Source organism: Physella acuta, unplaced genomic scaffold (genome assembly GCF_028476545.2).
Source record: "Physella acuta isolate Inbredline_101_S28 unplaced genomic scaffold, ASM2847654v3 ptg000200l, whole genome shotgun sequence".
NCBI lineage: Eukaryota > Metazoa > Mollusca > Gastropoda > Physidae > Physella > Physella acuta.
Window position 1 is genome coordinate 1,107,338 of NW_026731719.1, and position 27,292 is coordinate 1,134,629.

A 27,292-nucleotide genomic window follows, 5' to 3' on the forward strand; every position below is an offset into this window, starting at 1 on the left:
GGTGGTTTTCAAACCGATTAGCCGTACCATCATATTCACTGTCGTTCCTACTGCTAGGTTTAGAGTTATAATCAGGTTTAGGTGGGCATAGTGCTGACCACACTATCTCTTCATATGCCAAGGTCATAGAAACAAGTGAACTCTACTTCACTTGCCCCATAGACCGTCAGGTTTGAAATGGAAAACTTTAAACTTATCAGGTTTAGGGCTAGGGTCAGATGACTATTTAGACTGTAAGTATGCTTTCACATATTCTCTGTTCATTATTTTCTAACTGCCAACTAAATGTTTCGCTGCATTAATAGTGATATCTCATGATGCACAACAACAGTCTTATTTTACTCACAAAGAACATTGGCTTGATATGAAATCTAAATGATAGTTTGAATCAACAATAAATATAGGTTTAATGTACATTTTATTTTAATCTGTGTATGTTAATAACATGTTTTATTTTACAAATCTATCACAAAAAAGATATAAGACATTGAAGGAATATACATATGTCTTGTAAATAAAATACCTGCCTATAATTAGAAATTACAATCACTTAGATGTCTTTTTTTATTTTTGTTTACATTATAATTAAAATTACATATTTGTCAGCCTTTATTCTGTGCATTTAAGCTAAATAATATGAAAATAGTTTGGCTTGTTTTATTTAAAAGAAGAATTTTACTATAAAGATGATTTTTTTACTACTCAACTTTTACAACAAAATCAGAAAAAAAGAAAATTTAATATTGCTATCAATTTTATAAATCAGGTTTAATCCAAGTTGATGTTAATGGTGAAACTAAATTGAAAAAAAATGGCAATCTATGGTTAATAAATTATTCAGATTATAAAGATAAAACAATTTCAAGTTAAAAAAAGATTTTAAAAAGTTTGATATACAAGTCAAATATTTGTCATCCCTCTGTATACATTCCTTGTCAAAAACTCCAGAGTTTTCTCTGTTATGCAGGGCCTGAGATAATAATTTTAAAAATTACTATAAAACACTTGCTAGGTAGGTTTTTTTTAAAGTAATATGTTGTAGAATAAAAGATGAACTAGGGCTAAATGTAACAATGATTACATAATGTGGTTACATAGAAGGTACTATGACCTCAGCTGTGGTGGATGCTCGTCTCCAAAGCATTTGTTGAGACTCTAGGAATGCAGTAAACATTCTGTGCTGGATTCTTGTGGGCAGGGGTGGACTTCAGTTGCTGGCTTGATACTACAATAGTAAATTTAAAGCTGACACGTTTTATTTATATCATGTAGCATCAAAAAGTAATCTAATTTTAGTAAAAGGGTAAATGCAGCAGGTTCAAGAAACAATATCAGTTTCTCTCAGGCATCTCTCCAGGGATGGGAGGGGGGAGCCCTCCCTTTCCACATGAGAGAATAGAAGAATATATAATTTCTATAAAAATACTATATATAGGCCTACTTAAACCAGGGTCCACCCCTTTGAGATTTTAAGTGGGCCTTCCCGAACTCTGGAATATTTAATCCCCCACCCCATCCTGTAGAAACTGCCTGAAAGAAACCCTAAAAGAGATGTCACCAAAAGACAGCCTACCACTACACGCTGATGACTCCACTCCTATGTAGTCATATACATCTTTCTCATCCATACGCTCAGACAAATGGTTGTACACATTACTGGAAAAATACATCAGAAAATTGGTATACACATTACTGGAAACATCAGACAGATGGTTGTACACATTACTGGAAAAATATATCAGACAAATGGTTGTACACATTACTGGAAAAATACATCAGAAAATTGGTATACACATTACTGGAAACATCAGACAGATGGTTGTACACATTACTGGAAAAATATATCAGAAAATTGGTATACACATTACTGGAAACATCAGACAGATGGTTGTACACATTACTGGAAAAATACATCAGAAAATTGGTATACACATTACTGGAAACATCAGACAGATGGTTGTACACATTACTGGAAAAATATATCAGAAAATTGGTATACACATTACTGGAAACATCAGACAGATGGTTGTACACATTACTGGAAAAATACATCAGAAAATTGGTATACACATTACTGGAAACATCAGACAGATGGTTGTACACATTACTGGAAAAATACATCAGAAAATTGGTATACACATTACTGGAAACATCAGACAGATGGTTGTACACATTACTGGAAAAATACATCAGAAAATTGGTATACACATTACTGGAAACATCAGACAGATGGTTGTACACATTACTGGAAAAATACATCAGAAAATTGGTATACACATTACTGGAAACATCAGACAGATGGTTGTACACATTACTGGAAAAATACATCAGAAAATTGGTATACACATTACTGGAAACATCAGACAGATGGTTGTACACATTACTGGAAAAATATATCAGACAAATGGTTGTACACATTACTGGAAAAATACATCAGAAAATTGGTATACACATTACTGGAAAAATACATCAGACAGATGGTTGTACACAATTACTGGGAAACTAAAATATTAGTTTCATTGTTTCATTTTGTCTGTTGCAGATTTTATTTTGTAGATAATTTGATAAAGGTACTCATTTTATTAAAGTTTTAAAATAATTTTTAGGTATTATAATGTAATCATGATTTCAGATAATTGTGTTTGATATAAAGTTAATCAGGGTTACACAATGTTTTGACAATGAACATGTTTGGAAACTGAATGGTAAACTAATTTTTATAATCTCAGTCTCCACTTGAAATTTTTATCAGTATTTCTCACCATAGTTAAATTTTTATAGTATTTCAATTTCTTATTTCTTGATAAATTTCTTAATTACTTTTTAAAAACTTAATCATGTAAACCTACAAACATTGTTAAGCTAAATTATAATGTAGCATTGGCAGTCACCTCTTTAGCGTGATGAGTTCTGCTGCCGTAGGATGCTTGGGTTTGTTCCGGTAGGTTCCGTGTCTCCTGGCCCAACAACACACCAGAACCACAACAGTGACGCAGATCAAAACAAACCCAGACAAACTGACACTCAGGCCAATGATCAGATCTGTGTCATCTGACAGTAGTAATGGAAGAAACAATCCTCACAATATAAACATTTTTAATTAAGGTCTAATTAAAACTTTACAAACATATTGTTAAGTATTTGGTCTTAAAATACAGATATTTAACTTTAGCAAAGATACAGGCTAATTATTATACCAGCTTAATTTGAATAACATGATACAAACCATTTTCACTGAGTCTGAAAAAATATATTAATACTTTTAGAAATTAAATGTACGTTTAAAATAAAAACAGCTTACAAATGCTAATCCTATTTAATAATAAGAAAAACATTTAGGCCAAAATACAAATATGATTTATAATCCTAAATAGAGCTACGGCTACTTAAAGTTTTCTTCTTTACTATTTCAGCATTTTAAAAAATATTTTAATGTAATTTTAATTATTAAAATTATTGCAAGTAAAATGTATATTTTACAAAATCATTTTATTTCCAACAAACCTGCAAACTGCATCACTCTTCTGCACCTGACAAATTTCTTTTTCTGAACAAGGGTTAATTTTGCTGCGGATCTCACAAGCATTTTCACTGGCAGCAACTAGAGATAAAAACTACTTGAAAATATCGACCTAAGTGATTGGCTTTGATTATATTTTTTTAAATAAATTAGTTAAGTTTACCTAACAAAAATTAGTTTAGTTTTTCTAACAAAATTAGTTTAGTTTACCTAACAAAAAGTAGTTTAGTTTATCTAACAAAATTAGTTTAGTTTACCTAACAAAAAGTAGTTTAGTTTATCTAACAAAATTAGTTTAGTTTATCTAACAAAAATTAGTTTAGTTTATCTAACAAAAATTAGTTTAGTTAATTAACAAAAAAAACCAGCATGATTTAGCTGCTGCAGTTTATACATAAATAAAGCATTATCGTTTTGTTTTTTTTGTAACAAAAACTTTTTATTATTGACTAACAAAATATTAGAATTGATAATTTAATACTCACAGCTATTACCGGCAGTTAAAATTTGAGTAACATAAGCTGTTGTATTGTCTATGTTAATACCAACATTTGTTTGCATGAAGTTCACCAAAGCCTGGGCTAATTCAAGACCAACATTAGTTTGAGCATTTTGTGGGCTGATGATTGTCTTCAAATACACATGTAGACTGCCAACGCGTAGATCTGTCACTTCAATAAATTTGATGACGCTTGCCTGAAGACTCAGCTTACTGTTCAGCTGGAGACAAGGGCTACATTAATGGTTTTGACTAGCTACACTAGTATTTTATGTAACCTTAGCAACAAATGTGAGAGATTTGTTCAGCTGGAGACAAGGGCTTTATCTAAGTTTGTGACTAGGTACACTAGATTGTATGTAACCTTAGCAACAAATGTGAGAGATTCGGTCAGTTACTGCCAGAATATAGATATATCTCCAACTTATTTTACATTGTTTTGTGCAGTGCGCTGTATAATGAAATCTTAATTTTGGCCAATTTTCAAATGGGTGAATGAATTTTCAGTAGGCGAATTTATTAAAATAATTAAATAATATGCACAGTTTAGGCAAATATATTTGACTTGTGTCTCAGATCTACTTACTTGAGATTCAATTTGGTATTTGATTCTGACAAAGTCAGCAGTGAAACTACTTGTTAAGTTATAGCGTGAAGCATTGATGTTTAAACCTAATGTTGATGTCAAAACTTGATCCTGCAAGGCTGTTAACATAAAAAATATGAATTTTTATTCAGAATAATTATTCAGATAAGATAAATATCTTTATTAAACAATTTTTATCTTATTATTCACTATGATTGGTCATTTTTATTTTCATATATAAAACATGTTAAACAATTATATTAATGATAATATGTGGCAACTTTATTTCTTTTAAATGAAGGTCAATATTGTTGATAATATAGAACTAGAACTAAACGTAATAAAAGATAAACATATTGATCCCTACCCATACACCTGTCACTTGTCACATTGGCCTGTGTGTATCCATTATCACAGTCACATCTGAATGAGCCGATGGTATTCACACAGTGTGAATTCGATTTTTTGTGACATAACTCTGGAATAACTTCACATTCATTAACATCAATATCGCAGTTATGTCCCTTCCACCCAGGCTTACAGAAGCAAGCACCACTGGTTACATTGCACTTTTCTGTGTTTGTTTTTAAACAGGTGCATGCCATCTTGCAGCTGTCACCATAGTAACCATCCTGACAATCTGTCGCAATAAATTTAGTCCAGCATCATGTCCGTACATTTTTTAAATTAAAATATGTTTATTTTTTATTTTTAAAGAAAATAATGAACTGTACCTAAGCTATTTAACACTAAAAGTGATTATTTTAATAAGCAATTGATAAACATTTACTAACAAGATTTTATTATTAGAACATAAATTTGATATCAATAGAATTTAAAAAGTAAAACAAATCATGCTAAATTAGGCCATAGGTTGACATAAAACAGTCTATTGCCAAATCATCATCTTTTCCCATTTGTGCCCCAGACACATGAGGCAGATGAAATAGTGTGTCTATCTAATACTAATTGAATTCCCATTGCCTTACAGGAGAAGACATTTTTAAAGCTATTTTCAATGCACTAAATAGTGTGAATGAAAAGTGCTGCCTGTGGCTACTGGGACAAGATTTACCTGTACAGGTGATGCCATCATCTGTAAGTTCCTGACCTTTTGGACAGATGCATGTATCACGTTGGTTGATGTTGGCACAGTCATAGCTGCAGTTCATTGACCTGTTGGTGCAGGTGCTCTCAACTGTTTGAATAGAGGACTGCAATTAACATGTGACATAATAGTTTGGGTGCTAATGTGCCAATTGATGGGGTGCTAATGTGTCCAGGTATGGGGTGCTAATGTGTCCTGGTATGGGGTGCTAATGTGTCCAGGTACGGGGTGCTAATGTGTCCAGGTATGGGGTGCTAATGTGTCAATTGATGAGGTGCTAATGTGTCCAGGTATGGGGTGCTAATGTGTCCTGGTATGGGGTGCTAATGTGTCCAGGTACGGGGTGCTAATGTGTCCAGGTATGGGGTGCTAATGTGTCAATGGATGAGGTGCTAATGTGTCCAGGTATGGGGTGCTAATGTGTCCTGGTATGGGGTGCTAATGTGTCCAGGTACGGGGTGCTAATGTGTCCAGGTATGGGGTGCTAATGTGTCAATTGATGAGGTGCTAATGTGTCCAGGTATGGGGTGCTAATGTGTCCAGGTATGGGGTGCTAATGTGTCCTGGTATGGGGTGCTAATGTGCCAATTGATGGGGTGCTAATGTGTCCAGGTATGAGGTGCTAATGTGTCCAGGTATGGGGTGCTAATGTGTCCAAGTATGGGGTGCTAATTTGTCCAGGTATGGGGTGCTAATGTGCCAATTGATGGGGTGCTAATGTGTCCAGGTATGGGGTGCTAATGTGCCAATTGATGGGGTGCTAATGTGTCCAGGTATGAGGTGCTAATGTGTCCAGGTATGGGGTGCTAATGTGTCCAGGTATGGGGTGCTAATGTGTCCAGGTATGGGGTGCTAATGTGTCCTGGTATGGGGTGCTAATGTGTCCTGGTATGGGGTGCTAATGTGTCCTGGTATGGGGTGCTAATGTGCCAATTGATGGGGTGCTAATGTGTTCAGGTATGAGGTGCTAATGTGTCCAGGTATGGGGTGCTAATGTGTCCAGGTATGGGGTGCTAATGTGTCCAGGTACGGGGTGCTAATGTGTCCAGGTATGAGGTGCTAATTTGTCCAGGTATGAGGTGCTAATGTGTCCAGGTATGTGGTGCTAATGTGCCAATTGATGGGGTGCTAATGTGCCCAGGTATGGGGTGCTAATGTGTCTAGGTATGGGGTGCTAATGTGCCAGTTGATGGGCTGCTATTGTGTCCAGGTATGGGGTGCCAATGTGTCCAGGTATGAGGTGCTAATGTGTCCAGGTATGGGGTGCTAATGTGCCAATTGATGGGGTGCTAATGTGTCTAGGTATGGGGTGCTAATGTGCCAGTTGATGGGCTGCTATTGTGTCCAGGTATGGGGTGCCAATGTGTCCAGGTATGAGGTGCTAATGTGCCCAGGTATGGGGTGCTAATGTGCCAATTGATGGGGTGCTAATGTGTCCAGGTATGGGGTGCTAATATGTCCAGGTATGGGGTGCTAATGTGTCCAGGTATGAGGTGTTAATGTGTCCAGGTATGGGGTGCTAATGTGTCCAGGTATGGGGTGCTAATGTGCCAATTGATGGGGTGCTAATGTGTCCAGGTATGAGGTGCTAATGTGCCAATTGATGGGGTGCTAATGTGTCCAGGTATGGGGTGCTAATGTGCCAATTGATGGGGTGCTAATGTGTCCAGGTATGGGGTGCTAATGTGTCCAGGTATGGGGTGCTAATGTGTCCAGGTATGGGGTGCTAATGTGCCAATTGATGGGGTGCTAATGTGCCCAGGTATGAGGTGCTAATGTGTCCAGGTATGGGGTGCTAATGTGTCCAAGTATGGGGTGCTAATGTGCCAATTGATGGGGTGCTAATGTGTCCAGGTATGGGGTGCTAATGTGTCCAGGTATGGGGTGCTAATGTGTCCAAGTATGGGGTGCTAATGTGCCAATTGATGGGGTGCTAATGTGCCCAGGTATGAGGTGCTAATGTGCCACATTGATGGGGTAAAAAAAAAAAGTAAAGTTTCCCTTTCAAACCTGACGGTCTATGGGGCAAGTGAAGTAGAGTTCACTTGTTTCTGTGACCTCGGCATATGAAGAGATAGTGTGGTCAGCACTATGCCGAGCCGCTTTTACTCTCCCTAACGTGAGTTAGGTACCCATCAGAGTTGGGTGGACTCAGGGACGGTCTACTGGCTTGAACCCGGATTCGAACTCGAGACTTACGGGTTAGCAGCCCAGCTCTCTACCGCTAGACCACTCCGTCCCACCAATTGATGGGGTGCTAATGTGCCAATTGATGGGGTGCTAATGTGTCCAGGTATGGGGTGCTAATGTGTCCAGGTATGGGGTGCTAATGTGTCCAGGTATGAGGTGCTAATATGTCCAGGTATGGGGTGCTAATGTGCCAATTGATGGGGTGCTAATGTGTCCAGGTATGGGGTGCTAATGTGCCAATTGATGAGGTGCTAATGTGTCCAGGTATGAGGTGCTAATGTGTCCAGGTACGGGGTGCTAATGTGCCCAGGTATGGGGTGTTAATGTGTCCAGGTATGTGGTGCTAATGTGTCCAGGTATGAGGTGCTAATGTGTCCAGGTATGGGGTGCTAATGTGCCAATTGATGAGGTGCTAATGTGTCCAGGTATGGGGTGCTAATGTGTCCAGGTATGAGGTGCTAATGTGTCCAGGTATGGGGTGCTAATGTGCCCAGGTATGGGGTGTTAATGTGTCCAGGTATGGGGTGTTAATGTGTCCAGGTATGGGGCGCTAATGTGTCCAGGTATGGGGTGCTAATGTGTCTAATGCTAATGACCTAACATAGCCTATTGTTCATCATTAGCACCACTTCCTGTTTAAAAGTACACCTCTACTGAGTGTTTAGATTTCACATATCACACCTAATAATGAACAACCCAATATATCAAATTATATCAAACATGAAATTTTAACAAGACATTTAACAAACCAGAACAAGAGAGGCCGTTGGTGTCCAGACTGAAGCCCTCCCTACAAGAGCAGTGATAACTTCCTTCAGTGTTGGCACACGTCTGCTGGCATTCTTCCAGTTTGTCCTCACATTCATCAACATCTGGACATCAGTGCAACAAATATTAATAACAAATATTACCACAAAAATTGGTGCAACAAATATTAACAACAAATATTACTAAAAAATTGATGCAACAAATATTAATAACAAATATTACTACAAAAATTGATGCAACAAATATTACTACAAAAATTGATGCAACAAATATTACTACAAAAATTGATGCAACAAATATTACCACAAAAATTGGTGCAACAAATATTACCACAAAAATTGATGCAACAAATATTACCACAAAAATTGATGCAACAAATATTACCACAAAAATTGATGCAACAAATATTACCACAAAAATTGATGCAACAAATATTACCACAAAAATTGATGCAACAAATATTACCACAAAAATTGATGCAACAAATATTAACCACAAAAATTGATGCAACAAATATTAACAACAAAAATTGAGGCATCAATCATTGCCACAAAAATTGATGCAACAAATATTACCACAAAAATTGATGCAAAAAATATTACCACAAAATTTTAAAAGTTGCTCATTGAATAATTTTAATTTTTGTAATAAAAAGAATTAGAATAAAAGTTGCTCCTTGAATTATTTTAATTTTTGTAATTAAAAGAATTAGAATAAAAGTTGCTCCTTGAATTATTTAAATTTTTGTAATTAAAAGAATTAGAATAAAAGTTGCTCCTTGAAATATTTTAATTTTTGTAATTAAAAGAATTAGAATAAAATGTAAAATAGGTTCAGGTTTGATTCCAATAACAAAAGTTAAATACAAATTTAGTTTCTGACCTTTGCACATCCATTTTTCAGCATCAAAAGAGTACCCATCATGACATGAACATGTGTAGCTTCCCTCTGTGTTGTTACACACTTGTGTACAGTTGTTTAAACGTGGCTCAGCACATTCATCAATATCTGGGATTATTCAACAATTTATTGATAATTTAATAGTTATCTGATTTTTTTTTCTATTGGATATTCAATATGGGTTTTTTTTATATGCAGGGGTATCTTTATACAAAAAATGTTGAATGTTTTCCCTATGTCTAAAATAAGTAGGTCAATACATTGTAAAATAATTATAAACAGTATGCCTACAAGGGACCTTTGTTTAAACAATACATTAAAGAAAATATATTGAGCCTAATTGCAAATTTGACAGTGTTCAAGATTTGAAATATTACTACAACTTGTTTCCTTGGTTACCTACCTATACAGGAGACATTGCCTAGCTTGTGGTACCCTTGCTGACACAGGCACATAAAACTCCCAGGTATGTTGATACAGAGTTCTCTATCCTGGCATAAGTTCTTTCCCCTAAGACATTCGTCAATGTCAGCTTCACAGTGCTCTCCTTTAAATAAATATATTTTCACACACGTTTTATTTTATATATTAAATGTAATTATCTTTCACAAGTTTTATTTTATATATTAAATATAATTATCTTTCACAAGTTTTATTTTATATATTAAATATAATTATCTTTCACAAGTTTTATTTTATATATTAAAATAATTATCTTTAACAAGTTTTATTTTATATATTCAATGTAATTATCTTTAACAAGTTTTATTTTATATATTATGTATAATTATCTTTAACAATGACGCTAAACTTCAAATATATGAAACTAAAATAATGTAAATTAAAACTTGACTACATTAAAATGAATTAACTCACCTGTAAAGCCAGTTTTGCAGATGCAACCAAGAACAGGGTCACAGAACTCCGAGCCCAAACCACAAGCGCAGTTGTTGGAACATTCTTGACCCCAGGTTTCTCCTGTACAGTCTAGTATTGTTTTAATAAAAAATCTTAACATTAATAGCATGTTACCTCAAGTTTTATCATTTTTACAGCGGGCCTTCTGTTGCTTGGTACAGAAATGACAGACACATTTATTATACAGTACTAATAAAAGTAAGGAATGCTGATGTTATAAACACTGTCTCATGTGCTGACTTACTGAGACAACTCCGTCCGTCATTGTCCAGTTTAGAACCAGCTGGACAAGAGCAAGTGTAGCTTCCATCATTGTTCCTGCAACCTTCTTTAACTGAGCACAGATTGGTTTCATTGGCAGCACATTCATCTATATCTGTGGTAGATAAAATATTTTAAGGTTTCATTTGCAGCACATTCATCTATATCTGTGGTAGATAAAATATTTTAAGTTTTATCTGCAGCACATTCATCTATATCTGTGGTAGATAAAATATTGTAAGGTTTCATATGGAGCACATTCAACTAATTTTTTTTCAAACAAAATTGCCACCAAATTTGTTTAAAATCTCGATAAAAAACCCTACCTTCACAAACTTCTGTGCCAGCCTTCATTATTTTCTCATACCCCCTGGGGCAGATACAGTAGGGCTGGTTTGTCTCATTGATGCTGCACCCATGGGGGCAGTTCAGGTTCGATTGGCTACAGAGCTCTTTTACTGGGGAAAATAAAAAGTTTAGTGTAAACTTCTCGTAACCTAAACATTACTTAACTCAAATAAATATAACACTAGAATTATTAGCACAAAATTAGCTCAGAATGTAGCATAAATGTAATTTTTTAAAATTAATTAGGTTATAACTTTTCTAAATTAAATGTTTCACTTATTTCAATAGTACAGTGATTATAAAAAATATTTTATTTCCATTGGGATTCAGTTTTTGGGTTGTAAAAAAGTTTTTTATCAATACCACTGATACAGTCACGACGATTTTCTCTCAGTATGTATCCTGGTTCACATTGACAGTTGTATTTCCCATCCACATTGTGACAGATGTGTTGACATCCATCTATGTGAAGCTCACATTCATCTATATCTGTGGTAGATAAATAATTGTTTTATCTGCAGCATATTCATCTGTGCAGATATAAGTTATTTCAATTAACTAATTGCCTTAGCTTGGCATGTTTTATTTATAGAAGGCAGCTTATCTTGTATATTAAAAAATACGAGCCGACCCGCTGCGTATCATACGCCGCTATTTAGTTGTTTTTTTTTATACTTTTCAGTAACTCATAATTTGTGAATTCGACAGTACCAACACTGCCACTGAAAATATTTGCTTTAAAACACTATCAGATGGTCGTTAAGGACGATACACCCCTCCTTTACCCCAACCTCAAATATTTAGCGTGAACCACAGTTCACCAGACCATGTAGGGGTGGGGGTTGTAGGGAGCGTGCTTCAGCTTGGTGTTTTCTATGGTCTCCAAGAAGATAATTATATATATAGATAGATCTTTCTATACCTGTACAAACTGCCTGATTCAAGAATTTAGAACAAATGAAAGTAAATCTACCTGTACAGACTGATTGAAGTGATAAAAAAAAAACAAGTGAACCTACCTGTACAACCTGCCTGGTTAGTTCGAGCATATCCTGGCTTACAGTTGCAGGTGTAGCTGCCTGCAGTGTTGACACACACCTCCACCCTCAAATCACAGGTAACAGTCACCTGAGTAGTGGTACATTCATCAATATCTGCAAATATTGGTACCATCTTTTCATTAGAACATTCATCAATATATACAAACATTTTTACCATCTTTTTATTAGAACTTTCATTGTTACATGGATTTGCAACTTTCAAAAATGCATTATTATTTATTTTTACATATTAAGTATTAACAAAAATAATAAAATATGCAAACAGTTTTTAAAAAGTTGTGATTCTATTTAGTGTTAAAGACTGACCTGTGCACCGTCCTGATGTCAGGTCATAGCCACTGGGGCAGGTGCAGGTGAACGACCCGTTGGTGTTGTGACATAGCTGGTCAGCTGGGCAGGCACCTGGCCTGTCACACTCGTCCACATCCACGTCACAGTGCTCACCTGACCAGCTGACCTCACAGACACACCCCTTCACAGGGTCACAGGTACCACGACCTTTACAGTCGCAGGTTTGCTCACAACTGTCTCCGTATGCAGGCGATTTACAAGCTGGGGTCAAAGGTCATTTATTACATGATTACACTATGTGGCTACCTAACTTACATGATTACACTGTGTAGCTACCTAGAATATTAAAAATTACACTACTTTTAAATTGGATAACAATAACTTACTTATTTAAACAGATAATTAGGAATAAAACTGATAATAAATAATCTAAATAAAATAATCTAATGCTGGCAATTCAATTTGTTTTAAAGATGTGACAAGTTCAATTTGTTTGAAAGATGTGACAAGGGACAAGTAGATTTATGAAAGTAAGAAAGCAATCTTTTAAGATCATTTGAGAAAAAGGTTCTTAGATTAGCATAGCATGACTAAACTTCACAAGAAATAAAATCACTAAAAGCTCCTAGATATCCTACCATGACTAAACTTCACAAGAAATAGAAAAAAAATTCCTAGATTATTCTAGCATGACTTCAAGTTCCTAGATTATTCTAGCAGGACTTCAAGTTCTTAGATTATTCTAGCATGACTTTAAGTTCCTAAATTATTCTAGCATGACTTTAAGTTCCTAGATTATTCTAGCATGACTTTAAGTTCCTAGATTATTCTAGCATGACTTCAAGTTCTTAGATTATTCTAGCATGACTTTAAGTTCCTAGATTATTCTAGCATGACTTTAAGTTCCTAGATTATTCTAGCATGACTTTAAGTTCCTAGATTATTCTAGCATGACTTTAAGTTCCTAGATTATTCTAGCAGGACTTCAAGTTCTTAGATTATTCTAGCATGACTTTAAGTTCCTAAATTATTCTAGCATGACTTTAAGTTCCTAGATTATTCTAGCATGACTTTAAGTTCCTAGATTATTCTAGCATGACTTTAAGTTCCTAGATTATTTTAGCATGACTTTAAGTTCCTAGATTATTCTAGCATGACTTTAAGTTCCTAGATTATTCTAGCATGACTTTAAGTTCCTAGATTATTCTAGCAGGACTTTAAGTTCCTAGATTATTCTAGCATGACTTTAAGTTCCTAAATTATTCTAGCATGACTTTAAGTTCCTAGATTATTCTAGCATGACTTTAAGTTCCTAGATTATTCTAGCATGACTTCAAGTTCTTAGATTATTCTAGCATGACTTTAAGTTCCTAGATTATTCTAGCATGACTTTAAGTTCTTAGATTATTCTAGCATGACTTCAAGTTCTTAGATTATTCTAGCATGACTTTAAGTTCCTAGATTATTCTAGCATGACTTTAAGTTCCTAGATTATTCTAGCATGACTTTAAGTTCCTAGATTATTCTAGCATGACTTTAAGTTCCTAGATTATTCTAGCATGACTTTAAGTTCCTAGATTATTCTAGCTTGACTTTAAGTCATTATTCTAGCATGACTTTAAGTTCCTAGATTATTCTAGCATGTCTTTAAGTCATTATTCTAGCATGACTTTAAGTTCCTAGATTATTCTAGCATGACTTTAAGTTCCTAGATTATTCTAGCATGACTTTAAGTTCCTAGATTATTTTAGCATGACTTTAAGTTCCTAGATTATTCTAGCATGACTTTAAGTTCCTAGATTATTCTAGCATGACTTTAAGTTCCTAGATTATTCTAGCAGGACTTCAAGTTCTTAGATTATTCTAGCATGACTTTAAGTTCCTAAATTATTCTAGCATGACTTTAAGTTCCTAGATTATTCTAGCATGACTTTAAGTTCCTAGATTATTCTAGCATGACTTCAAGTTCTTAGATTATTCTAGCATGACTTTAAGTTCCTAGATTATTCTAGCATGACTTTAAGTTCTTAGATTATTCTAGCATGACTTCAAGTTCTTAGATTATTCTAGCATGACTTTAAGTTCCTAGATTATTCTAGCATGACTTTAAGTTCCTAGATTATTCTAGCATGACTTTAAGTTCCTAGATTATTCTAGCATGACTTTAAGTTCCTAGATTATTCTAGCATGACTTTAAGTTCCTAGATTATTCTAGCTTGACTTTAAGTCATTATTCTAGCATGACTTTAAGTTCCTAGATTATTCTAGCATGACTTTAAGTCATTATTCTAGCATGACTTTAAGTTCCTAGATTATTCTAGCATGACTTTAAGTTCCTAGATTATTCTAGCATGACTTTAAGTCATTATTCTAGCATGACTTTAAGTCATTATTCTAGCATGACTTTAAGTCATTATTCTAGCATGACTTTAAGTCATTATTCTGGCATGACTTACCTTGACAAGAAATCCCATCAGGTTGTAGCTGGTACCCAGGATAACAGAAACAATAAAAATCTCCTTTGGTGTTATTACAACCTTGACTACAGGGTTTGTTGGCTTGGTTACACTCATCTATGTCTGGTCAGGGAAGGTATCAGTTTAGTTGGGAGAGACAATTTGATCAGTTTAGTTGGGAGAGGCAATTTGATCAGTTTAGTTGGGAGAGACAATTTGATCAGTTTAGTTGGGAGAGACAATTTGATCAGTTTAGTTGGGAGAGACAATTTGATCAGTTTAGTTGGGAGAGACAATTTGATCAGTTTAGTTGGGAGAGACAATTTGATCAGTTTAGTTGGGATAGACAATTTGATCAGTTTAGTTGGGAGAGACAATTTGATCAGTTTAGTTGGGAGAGACAATTTGATCAGTTTAGTTGGGAGAGACAATTTGATCAGTTTAGTTGGGAGAGACAATTTGATCAGTTTAGTTGGGAGAGACAATTTGATCAGTTTAGTTGGGAGAGACATTTTGATCAGTTTAGTTGGGAGAGACAATTTGATCAGTTTAGTTGGGAGAGACAATTTGATCAGTTTAGTTGGGAGAGACAATTTGATCAGTTTAGTTGGGAGAGACAATTTGATCAGTTTAGTTGGGAGAGACAATTTGATCAGTTTAGTTGGGAGAGACAATTTGATCAGTTTAGTTGGGAGAGACAATTATTTGCAAGAACTTCAGATAAATTTCCAGTCAGTATGATGTACTTAAGTCCTCACGATTGTGATTGTTACTACAATGATTACACAATAGAAACTGAAAGACTCTACTGCATCTGTTTTATAGACTATCAGTTCTGAAAGTTGACTTTTTTTCAAACAGTTGACACATGTAAATTATAAGATAAATTAAAATAAGAAAGATAGTAACATTTAAAAATTGAACCTAAACATTCCGTATCTTTATCAGGGTCTTGTGTGTAGCCTTTATTACATGAACAAGTAACTGTGTTGTTGTTGTTGTTGTTGTGTAGTATACAGCTGTGCTGACAAGTGCTGCATTTCTCTAATATACTTGTATCTGGAACATAGGAACATTTATACTTGTATATGGAACATTGGAACATTGATACTTGTATATGGAACATAGGAACATTTATACTTGTATATGGAACATAGGAACATTTATACTTGTTAATGGAACATTGGAACATTTATACTTGTATCTGGAACATGGGAACATTGCTACTTGTATATGGAACATAGGAACATTTATACCTGTATATGGAACTTAGGAACATTTATACTTGTTAATGGAACATTGGAACATTTATACTTGTTAATGGAACATTGGAACATTTATACTTGTATATGGAACATTGGAACATTGATACTTGTATATGGAACATAGGAACATTTTTACTTGTTAATGGAACATTGGAACATTTATACTTGTATATGGAACATAGGAACATTTATACTTGTATATGGAACATAGGAACATTTATACTTGTTAAGTCATAGGAACATTTATACTTGTTAATGGAACATAAGAATATTTATACTTGTATATGGAACATATGAAGATTTATACTTGTATATGGAACTTAGGAACATTTATACTTGTTAATGGAACATTGGAACATTTATACTTGTTAATGGAACATTGGAACATTTATACTTGTATATGGAACATAGGAACATTTATACTTGTTTATGGAACATTGGAACATTTATACTTGTTAATGGAACATAGGAACATTTATACTTGTTAATGGAACATATGAACATTTATATTTGTATATGGAACATAGGAACATTTATAGGCCTACTTGTTAATGGAACATAGGAACATTTATACTTGTTAATGGAACATAGGAACATTTATACTTGTATATGGAACATAGGAACATTTATACTTGTTAATGGAACATAGGAACATTTATACTTGTTAATGGAACATAGGAACATTTATACTTGTATATGTAACATAGGAACATTTATACTTGTTAATGGAACATAGGAACATTTTTACTTGTTAATGGAACATTGGAACATTTATACTTGTATATGGAACATAGGAACATTTATACTTGTATATGGAACATAGGAACATTTATACTTGTTAAGTCATAGGAACATTTATACTTGTTAATGGAACATAAGAATATTTATACTTGTATATGGAACATATGAAGATTTATACTTGTATATGGAACTTAGGAACATTTATACTTGTTAATGGAACATTGGAACATTTATACTTGTTAATGGAACATTGGAACATTTATACTTGTATATGGAACATAGGAACATTTATACTTGTTTATGGAACATTGGAACATTTATACTTGTTAATGGAACATAGGAACATTTATACTTGTTAATGGAACATATGAACATTTATATTTGTATATGGAACATAGGAACATTTATAGGCCTACTTGTTAATGGAACATAGGAACATTTATACTTGTTAATGGAACATAGGAACATTTATACTTGTATATGGAACATAGGAACATTTATACTTGTTAATGGAACATAGGAACATTTATACTTGTTAATGGAACATAGGAACATTTATACTTGTATATGTAACATAGGAACATTTATACTTGTTAATGGAACATAGGCACATTTATACTTGTTAATGGAACATATGAACATTTATATTTGTATATGGAACATAGGAACATTTATAGGCCTACTTGTTAATGGAACATAGGAACATTTGTACTTGTTAATGGAACATAGGAACATTTATACTTGTATATGGAACATAGGAACATTTATACTTGTTAATGGAACATAGGAACATTTATACTTGTTAATGGAACATAGGAACATTTATACTTGTATATGTAACATAGGAACATTTATACTTGTTAATGGAACATTGGAACATTTATACTTGTTAATGGAACATAGGCACATTTATACTTGTATATGGAACATAAAAACATTTTAACTTGTATATGGAACATAGGAACATTTATACTTGTTAATGGAACATAGGAACATTTATACTTGTTAATGGAACATAGGAACATTTATACTTGTTAATGGAACATAGGAACATTTATACTTGTTAATGGAACATAGGAACATTTATACTTGTTAATGGAACATAGGAACATTTATATTTGTATCTGGGACATATAATTTATAATATAGTTTAAAGGTAAAAATATCTAAATGTCACCCATGTGACAGGAGTGCCCATCCATGTCCAAATTGTATCCATGGTTACAAGAACAGCTGTAGCTGCCAGCTGAGTTGGTACAGTTGTGTTCACAATGAGAGATTTTATCATCACATTCATTGATGTCTGAGGTAGTAATATAAAGTACATTAATTTTTATCATCACATTCATTGATATCTGAGGTAGCAAAACACATTTAATATATCATTCATTGATGTCTGAGGTAGTAATATAAAACACATTAATTTTTATCATCACATTCATTGATATCTGAGATAGCAAAACACATTTAATATATCATTCAGTGATGTCTGAGATAGCAAAACACATTTAATATATCATTCATTGATGTCTGAGGTAGTAATATAAAACACATTAATTTTTATCATCACATTCATTGATATCTGAAATAGCAAAACACATTTTAAATATTATTCATTTATATCTGAAGTTGTATATTAAACACATTAATTTTTATAATCACATTATTTTCATATTATTATCACATTCATTGATGTCCAAGGTTATGAAACATTAATGTTTTCATCATAATTATGTCTGAAGATTTTCAGCACAGTTTTACACACACACGCACGCACGTACGCGCGCACATGCACACAAGTACGCACGCACACACATACAAACACGCACACGAAAACAAAAAATATGTATTTTAATAATGAATTAGGTTGCTATGTTTAAAAAAATAAAGTGAAGTAACTCTGTATTACCTAGGCACGTCCTTTGATCAGAGTTATCTAACCTGAAGCCTGACAGACAACTGCAGACAAATGATCCCTCTGTGTTTGTGCAGCTGTGGGAGCAGACACTGGCATTCAAACACTCGTCCACATCTGGCAATTGTGGTTTTACGTTTTTTGTTTAATACCAGGGCTAATTTATTTATTTAGGTCTATACACATTTTAAAAATAAAATATATGTTATAAGTAATCATTTTTTTCTGAATACTTTGTATTATAGCTTGTTTGATTTATAAGTGGTTTAATTGTATTTACGCCAATAACTTTATTGTGTCAAATGATAAAAAATTGTTAGTTTACCAAAAAAAATAAAAAAGTTAGTTTACCAACAAAAAAAAAAAAAACAAAAAAAAAAGTTAGTTTACCAACACATCTGCCCGCCTGGTCAGTGTAACCAACAGGACAAGGTCCACAGATGTAGCCAGTGGTGTTGGAGCCTTGTTGAGCTGCCGTCAGGTCTGTGCAGGTTTGTCCAAGTGAGCACGGTCTGGTGGCGCAGGCGTCCACTTCTGACTCGCAGTCTGCTCCTGAAGAGAGTTGAGGAGAGTACCCCCACACCAGATTACCACGGATCAGGTAAAAAATCTATTATGTGTTGTTACGTCCCTTACTTGTAGCGTCCCCTGATTGTGTGTGTGCTCGAACGACAGGTACCCACTTTTTGTATATAGCTGTAGCCCTTGGTTGAGTGTGTTTACATGGAGTGCGAAGTGTTCACGTAAGGCTTGACCGGTGACAGAGCGTGTGCTATGGTGTGTGGACAGCGAGAGGACGTGTTGTGGACGAGGGTGCAGTGAGTATTGTCGTTTCGTATTTTTGTATTATCTATCTCTTGTATTCACTTCATTATTTTTACTAGTACCAGCAATAATATTGTCGAGTCCGTTGTACTGTGATATACGTTGTGTTGTCCTGTATTATTATATTAGACAGAAGAACCCGACACCCGTGTAACTGTGTCACACACGTTCGCAAGCAAAAACACAAACACACTCAAATAGAGACAAGTACACACAAACAGAGACACACACAAACACAGACAAATACACAAACACGCACAAACACACACATACACAAACACACAAATACAGACAAACCAACACACAAAAACACAAACACACACATACACAAACGGTCACATACACACACAAACACAGACAAACCAACAAACACACACAAACAAACCAACACACAAACGCAAACAAACCAACACACAAACACAAACAAACCAACACACAAACACACACATACACATACGGTCACATACACACACAAACACAGACAAACAAACACACAAACACACCGCTAATCCCCAACATACCCGTGTATGCTGGGCCACACACACACCTCAGCACATGGACGCTTGAATCTGGGTCACCTCTTGTGGTTGTAGGGTCACACTGACCGTGTCCACTACAGCCAGTACACAACACAGTGCTGATGTACACAATTGGGCTGTACGCATCATTCTTGTCTTTAGCCCGTATCCTATCGTGTCATTGAAAACAAAATAGTGTGTACAAATCTGTCATTCAAAATTGTGTACTTAGTGAAGATGTAGTGTAAAAAGTTATATTCTGAAATAGGCCTACTAATAAGACTGTCTTTATCTACTAGCTAAGCTTGAAGTGTTACATTAAGTACCCAAAACTGATGGGAAGACCAGGACTTGGTGTAACAAACAATCTCTTGGTCACGTGGTCTATGTGTACACCAGGTACATAGCCTACAGTCTCCACTGACGGTATGTCGCCATCATCGTCCGCAACATTCAGGCCCAGCGACGAGTCTTTCCCTTGTGTGAGCAGTAGCTGACCTCCAGAGGTCAAGGTTGAGGTATTTATAGATAGTGTTGGGGGCGTGTTGGCTGAAATATTTTTTTCATTTTTTTAGTTTAAACTACATCTAAATTTAACTAAACAAATTAAATGCAATTTAAAAACAGTTATTTTTTAGCGCAATTTCCATTCTGGAGAATTGCGTTTATTAACCCGTCATTTCTGAATGTATGAATGTATGAATGAAGGGATGTGTATCCGCAGCTTTAAGTCGTATCTCCTCCTCAAAGAAGCAATATCGAGGACTAGTTCCAAAGCAATTATGTTAAGCAAGTTACGAGGATGAACATAGGCCAAAAAAATTCCGGGTTTCTTTCATGGATTTCCCGGAAAAGCCAAAAAAACCTCGAAAAAATGCAGTTTTTGGCCCATATCTCGGCAACCAGACCACTTATCGACTTGAAACATGTACCAATCGATTCCTGGCATAATTTAGAACAATATTGCAGAAGAAAGGTTTCAAAAATATCCTTTCGTTCGGTCACAAAAAAATTTTTGAATTAATTAAAATTTGGACCGAATTAGTAGGCATTTTTATCCAACCACACCACACGCGTCATCACGTTCAATAGCTGCGCCATCACGTTCAATGGCTTCGACATCACATTCGGTAGCTAGGCGCGCAATGGTTTTTAGTCATGTAACTCTATTGTAAATAAAACATGTAAAATACTGAAAAAAAAATTAATAAAAAACGTTTTAATAACTAACCAATGGTTTTACTAACCCTGCTCTTGATTTACGCTACGACAGAGCTATTTTTAGATAACATAAGGAAATTGCGCTAAAATTGTCACTAGACTTTTTAATTATCTTGTTTACTCTAATACTCTAGCTTTAAAAGAATCAATAATTGTTTTATTTTAGTTGAGTAATTACGTTGTACGCTGTAAGTCATGCTAATATAGACATAGAATGTTCTAAATATACTTGAATCAGCTCTAAAGATGTATTCCTCGTACCGAGAGAGCTAATATAGTTAAATTTAAACTTTCAGCTGATAGAAAAGCTATGGAAATATTAAGCAGTTTTATACTTAAAACCTTTGTACAGTTGTATTTGAGTGAAAGTTTACCCAAGTTTTCCATCCTCTGTTTGAAATCTTCTCTTGACGCCTTAGTTTGTCTGGCGAAACTTGCATCTTTGGTGGCCACGAAGTCGTAGACACAGGCCGTGTTGCCCTCCCCACACAACTTGGCACCAGCACCCCTCAAGAGGGGGTCAGTTTGGTCCTGGAACAGGGGCACGAACTCTGGGTGCTGGTAGTCACTGAAGCTTTCATGTTTGCCGTAAGTAAAAATACTTGTTTCGGCAGTTACCTCCCCTAGAAATATTTTTCAAACGTTATCATTTCTTATAATTATTTTTACTCTAATCGTTCCATTACCTTAATAAAATAAAAACAGTTAATTTTAAAACTAATTTATTCAAGTATAAGAGAATACAACTAACAATTTTTAGCAAACTTGTATAAGATATCACTTTCTGTCATGTTGCTTGGCAACACTGTTCCATTTTGTAGTGTAAATTCATCTGTTATATTTCCATTAAAATTTCCGAGAAGTCCTTTTGTTGCATTCATCAAATGTTTCTCAACTTCCACCTCAATTTTCAGACATCTAACAGCTACACTGACTTTGATAGAAACACCTAAAACAAAAACAGATTGCCAAGTTTTGTAAAACGAAAACATGTTTTAAAAAAAACTAATTAACTTAAATAAGGAATAGTTTACAATCGATATATAAGTTTTGACCAAGCGTTTACAAGTGCTACATTTTTTAAAAAGTTGTAAACTATTAGAATGCATCACAATTTCACAGCTTTGGACACCAGCACTGACCACAAGGGAACGACCCGACCAGTAGACTGTTGTTCAGTGAGTTTTGTCTGACCACTTGGATGGTTCTCAACTCTGTGGCAAAGTCTGGAGAGCTGTAGAAATCGTTGGTGTAGTCCACGCCATTGATGTAGATTGTCATGCCTGGGAACACAGGTCAGGTAAACATACATCAAACGTAAGGCAATGTTTTACTTGCATAGCAAATATGTACGAGCTATCTGGTATTTTATTTATGTTATTAGGTGCCAGTTTAAATATATTTTACCAATGTTATTAGGTGCCAGTTTAATATATTTTACTTATGTTATTAGGTGCCAGTTTAATATATTTTACTTATGTTATAAGGTGCCAGTTTAATATATTTTACTTATGTTATTAGGTGCCAATTTAATATATTTTACTTATGTTATAAGGTGTCAATTTAATATATTTTACTTATGTTATAAGGTGTCAATTTAATATATTTTACTTATGTTATAAGGTGTCAATTTAATATATTTTACTTATGTTATAAGGTGTCAATTTAATATATTTTACTTATGTTATAAGGTGTCAATTTAATATATTTTACTTATGTTATAAGGTGTCAATTTAATATATTTTACTTATGTTATAAGGTGTCAATTTAATATATTTTACTTATGTTATAAGGTGTCAATTTAATATATTTTACTTATATTGTTCGGGGCTAGTTCAACTTCGAGGCTTGAATTTTCCCATTCTTTAGCTGCCAATTTTGTAAACACCGTGGCATTCGTCTCTTTACCGTCAGAGGTCATTGACCTACTTGTTCTAACCTACATACATGATTAAAACTTAAGGTGAAACACCAAACGTGAATAAAACAAATAATCATCTGCGGTTCATATATATTTTAACATTTAATAAAATTAATTACATGTAGGCCTATTTGATATAAACATTAATGGTACAAAGCTTATATCTTTTACTTTTCCTGAAAATACCACATTAATGTTTTTATACCACTGTCAGTAACGGCCCAATTAAAAACTGTTTATGATGACTCCTACGTTACTCAAAGTTGACAAAACTAGAAAGTTTTGAAGTTGGCAAACATCACTTCATGAGAAGCATACATATAAAAAACTGAAACATGAAGTTGGAAGTTGGTACATTCTCACATATTTAAATACCTGAAACATGAACTTGGAAGATGGTACATTCTCACATATTTAAATACCTGAAACATGAACTTGGAAGATGGTACATTCTCACATATTTAAATACCTGAAACATGAACTTGGAAGATGGTACATTCTCACATATGTAAATACCTGAAACATGAACTTGGAAGATGGTACATCCATCATGACGTACTCCCCCCATCCATTCATCGTGTACTCAAACCCATCGAGTGTCGTAATGTGAGGGTCACCAAAGGCAGAAGCTGAGTGGAGTAAAAGATAAACTGTAGGCTCTCACACACGAGAATGTTGTAGATCTATTGATGTATCGATTTACAAGCATGTGTTGACTTTACCTGGAACAAAGGTGACAAAGTTTGAGCATCCCATGTCAGGAAAAATCTTGTGGAACCTGTGACACAGCTGAGGGGAGGCCCCACTACAGCAGTACCCGTGGGCTCGCATGTTCTCTAGCGCCTCCTTGTTGCTGAAGAACGCCCATGACCAGGGGTCATTGATGAGGACGTGGCCGGAGTACCGGGAGGCGGGTATGTAGGAGGAGCTGCGTCGACATTGTTCCTCTTCCTCCCAGCTGGTGCTGGTGCTGTGTAGTCGATTATAGCAGCACAGCTGTGGGGAATACAACAAATACATGTAGTCGATTATAGCAGCACAGCTGTGGGGAATACAACAAATACATGTAGTCGATTATAGCAGCACAGCTGTGGGGAATACAACAAATACATGTAGTCGATTATAGCAGCACAGCTGTGGGGAATACAACAAATACATGTAGTCGATTATAGCAGCACAGCTGTGGGGAATAACATGTAGTCGATTATAGCATCTGTGGGGAACACAACAAATACATGTAGTCGATTATAGCAGCTTTGGGGAACACAACAAATACATGTAGTCGATTTTAGCAGCATAGCTGTGGGGAACAACACAAAAACGTAGTCGACTATAGCAGTTAAGTGGTGGGAAGAAAAAAAAAATATAGCATAAAAACCAAGATTGATAGGTGTTCAATTATAAGAAAAGAATGTGAATGTTAATGAGTTGGGCTGGGAAATGTGGAAATTTTCTTTAAATAAATTAGCTGAATCAGTTTTAACCAACAACCACATTGTATCTGAAGCAGCCAACAAATATTGGGTCATAATTTAATGGGTTACTCTTTGTTGTGGGTCAGATAAACATGTCTTGTTATGTCCGATCTTTTGTTCAGTAATGCTTGTTTCAGAGTTCTCCTGTATATGTGGTGTGTGAGTCTGCCATAGTCCACCTAACGTGTGTGATGCTCTATGTGTAGGCAGACATTATGTTAAACATGTATGTTTTGCTATTGACTCGCCTTGTTCCGTGTGTTGTCTGCCATCAGTAACGTCTTAGAGGGCAGGCTGATAGCGTAGCATTCAATATTTAGGTCAGGGCCTCGTCTCTCATAGAGCTGCCACTGGTGCCCCAGCCTTTCTAGTGTACACGGGCACTTGTACAAGTTCTGCTTCTCTCTCTCGTACACAGGATTGTTCAACAGGCTCAGCTGACGACACAGGTATCTCTGGCACGTCTGGGTGTGACTTTTGACACTGCCAGTGTGGTATGACATCACACCTTCGTAGTCTGCAATTGTTTAAACAGACATGAGCACACGAATGTAACTTTTTTATTTTTTATTTTTTGCTATTAATTTGAGCTTTCATGCATTTTTTATCTGACGGTTTTTAAAACTAATTTTAAGTCAAGTAGATCTAGGTCAACAACGGTTTTAGACAAAATAAAATTAGTTATGCTAGCATGTGTAAATTTAAAGATTTACTGATGAAACACTTTTTATAAAAATATGCTCTCCTACCGATGTTTTTATCAAAAAGGCCTACTCAGTTAAATTTGATTTCTACCCGTATTCCACTTTAAAAGGCCTACTAAATTAAACATAATTTCTACCTGTATTCCACTTTGAAAGACCTACTAAATTAAACATGATTTCTACCTGTGTTCCACTTCAAAAGGCCCAGTTCTAAAATAGTGACCGTCTCTGTGAAGCTCATGTAATGCAAGCTTGAGCCAGTGGTCAGCCCAATTTGGATGACCCTCCCCTCAACAAACAGCCAGTTCATCTTGCCTTGCTGGTAAATGTAGATCACGTAGGACGTCGTGTTTTCTGGAAGAAATTGGACATTTAGTAGACAATACTAATTAAGGCAGCCTTTATGTTGTAGGCTCCAGTAAAGCTTTATACCCCCAACAACTATTGTCATGTAATGACACAAAGGACCATTTCTTTAGAGATAGATAGTAAATATCACTAAAATGATAGGCCTTGAATTTTCCAAACCCATATTTATGCCATTTTTTTAAACGAAGCACATGCCCGTAAAAGCGTAAATTTATGTTATTTTACCAGCATGTCAGTTTGAAAATTGTATCAGCCAACTATTACTTACCAGACAGGATATCATGACCAAGTTTATGTTTAGCCTCCCAACCAGTTACAAAGATGGCTTGAAATGTGTTCTCTTCACGTGACTACAGATTTACAGGTAAAAAATCTTTCACAGTATTTTAATACAAACAAAATTAGCTTCAGCACAAATATTTTTAAACAATATTTATTATAAATGTCTTAAAATGAAAACAAAATGTATTTAAACTTATAAGGTAATAAAAAAATTAATACATTTTTTAAAATCAAAATCACAAAAGGTCATATCTAGTAAACAGATACATTTAAAGTCGCCCTACAAACTAGTTCTATAGCAAACCTCCCCAAATAATCAAGACGTGTCTTAACCAACTCACCTGACTGACCCGTAGGTTAGTGAGAGGTTTAACAGAGACCCATGTGGCCACGAGAACAGAACTAGCAAAAAACCCGTCCATGGCGTGGAACTTGGCAATGTCTTTCTCCACTCTGTCGATGACGTCATGTCGGTAGGGGGACGGGTCGTCGGTCCCCTCAAACACGTGACGGTAGGGGGACGGGTCGTCGGTCCCCTCAAACACGTGACGGTAGGGGGACGGGTCGTCGGTCCCCTCAAACACGTGTCGGCCACATTTCTCGTACAGGTGGTAGCTTACGTTCCCTTTGGAATGTCAACAGTTGTAAGTTGGTTTTGGTGAAAATGTTTTCAGATACCTACACAAATGATATGTTGGACCAGCTAATACAAATATATTAAAAGGTTAGGACCCCTGAAGGAAGTACTTATATCTTAGGGTTGTTGTGATGTACTCACCTTGACTTGTGTCTATGTGGGCCTAGTATGGTGCTATGATTGGGTGGTTGTTACTGTGATGTACTTACCTTGAATTGTGTCTATATTCGCCCAGTATGGTGCGATTATTGTGTGGTTGTTGCTGTGAGCGTACTGAAGATCTGGTGCCCCCAAAATGCTGTCCTCACCAAAACTGATGGCACCACTGCTCAACACCTGGGAACATTTTACTTAAGTCAAGGACGCACATTTGGCTGGGTGATGCTGTACTGAATTGTCTGTTTGCTTTAGATTAACTTAACGTTAAGGAAAATGAAAGCAAGCTGCCAACTTCGCAAAATCTAGATTATCTCTTGAGAATTGGGATATTGCGTAAGGGATGTTTTTGTTCCA

General features: G+C 35.1%; 1 protein-coding gene across 1 annotated transcript; it reads right to left on the reverse strand.

Annotated features, from left to right (window-relative positions):
* Positions 1-401: 401 nt before the first annotated feature.
* Positions 402-26,645, reverse strand: LOC131937109 (uncharacterized). The gene is made up of 37 exons (XM_059294303.1): positions 26,484-26,645; positions 26,129-26,210; positions 25,675-25,845; positions 25,036-25,304; positions 24,035-24,308; positions 23,829-23,941; positions 23,207-23,330; positions 22,534-22,674; positions 22,143-22,340; positions 21,766-22,014; positions 20,497-20,719; positions 20,174-20,340; positions 19,218-19,379; positions 18,822-18,944; positions 18,090-18,215; positions 16,076-16,162; positions 15,831-15,965; positions 14,907-15,029; positions 12,466-12,711; positions 12,118-12,252; positions 11,462-11,587; positions 11,077-11,208; positions 10,734-10,865; positions 10,448-10,558; positions 9,975-10,118; positions 9,554-9,679; positions 8,653-8,775; positions 5,681-5,803; positions 4,973-5,245; positions 4,606-4,724; positions 4,006-4,240; positions 3,505-3,601; positions 3,227-3,240; positions 2,892-3,051; positions 1,574-1,656; positions 1,112-1,225; positions 402-970 (listed from the first exon to the last, which is right to left on the reverse strand). Exons 1-36 carry the CDS (start codon positions 26,562-26,564, stop codon positions 1,113-1,115), a joined length of 5,340 nt encoding a protein of 1,779 aa, XP_059150286.1. The 5' UTR covers positions 26,565-26,645; the 3' UTR covers positions 402-970; position 1,112.
* Between the last annotated feature and the right edge of the window lie 647 nt (positions 26,646-27,292).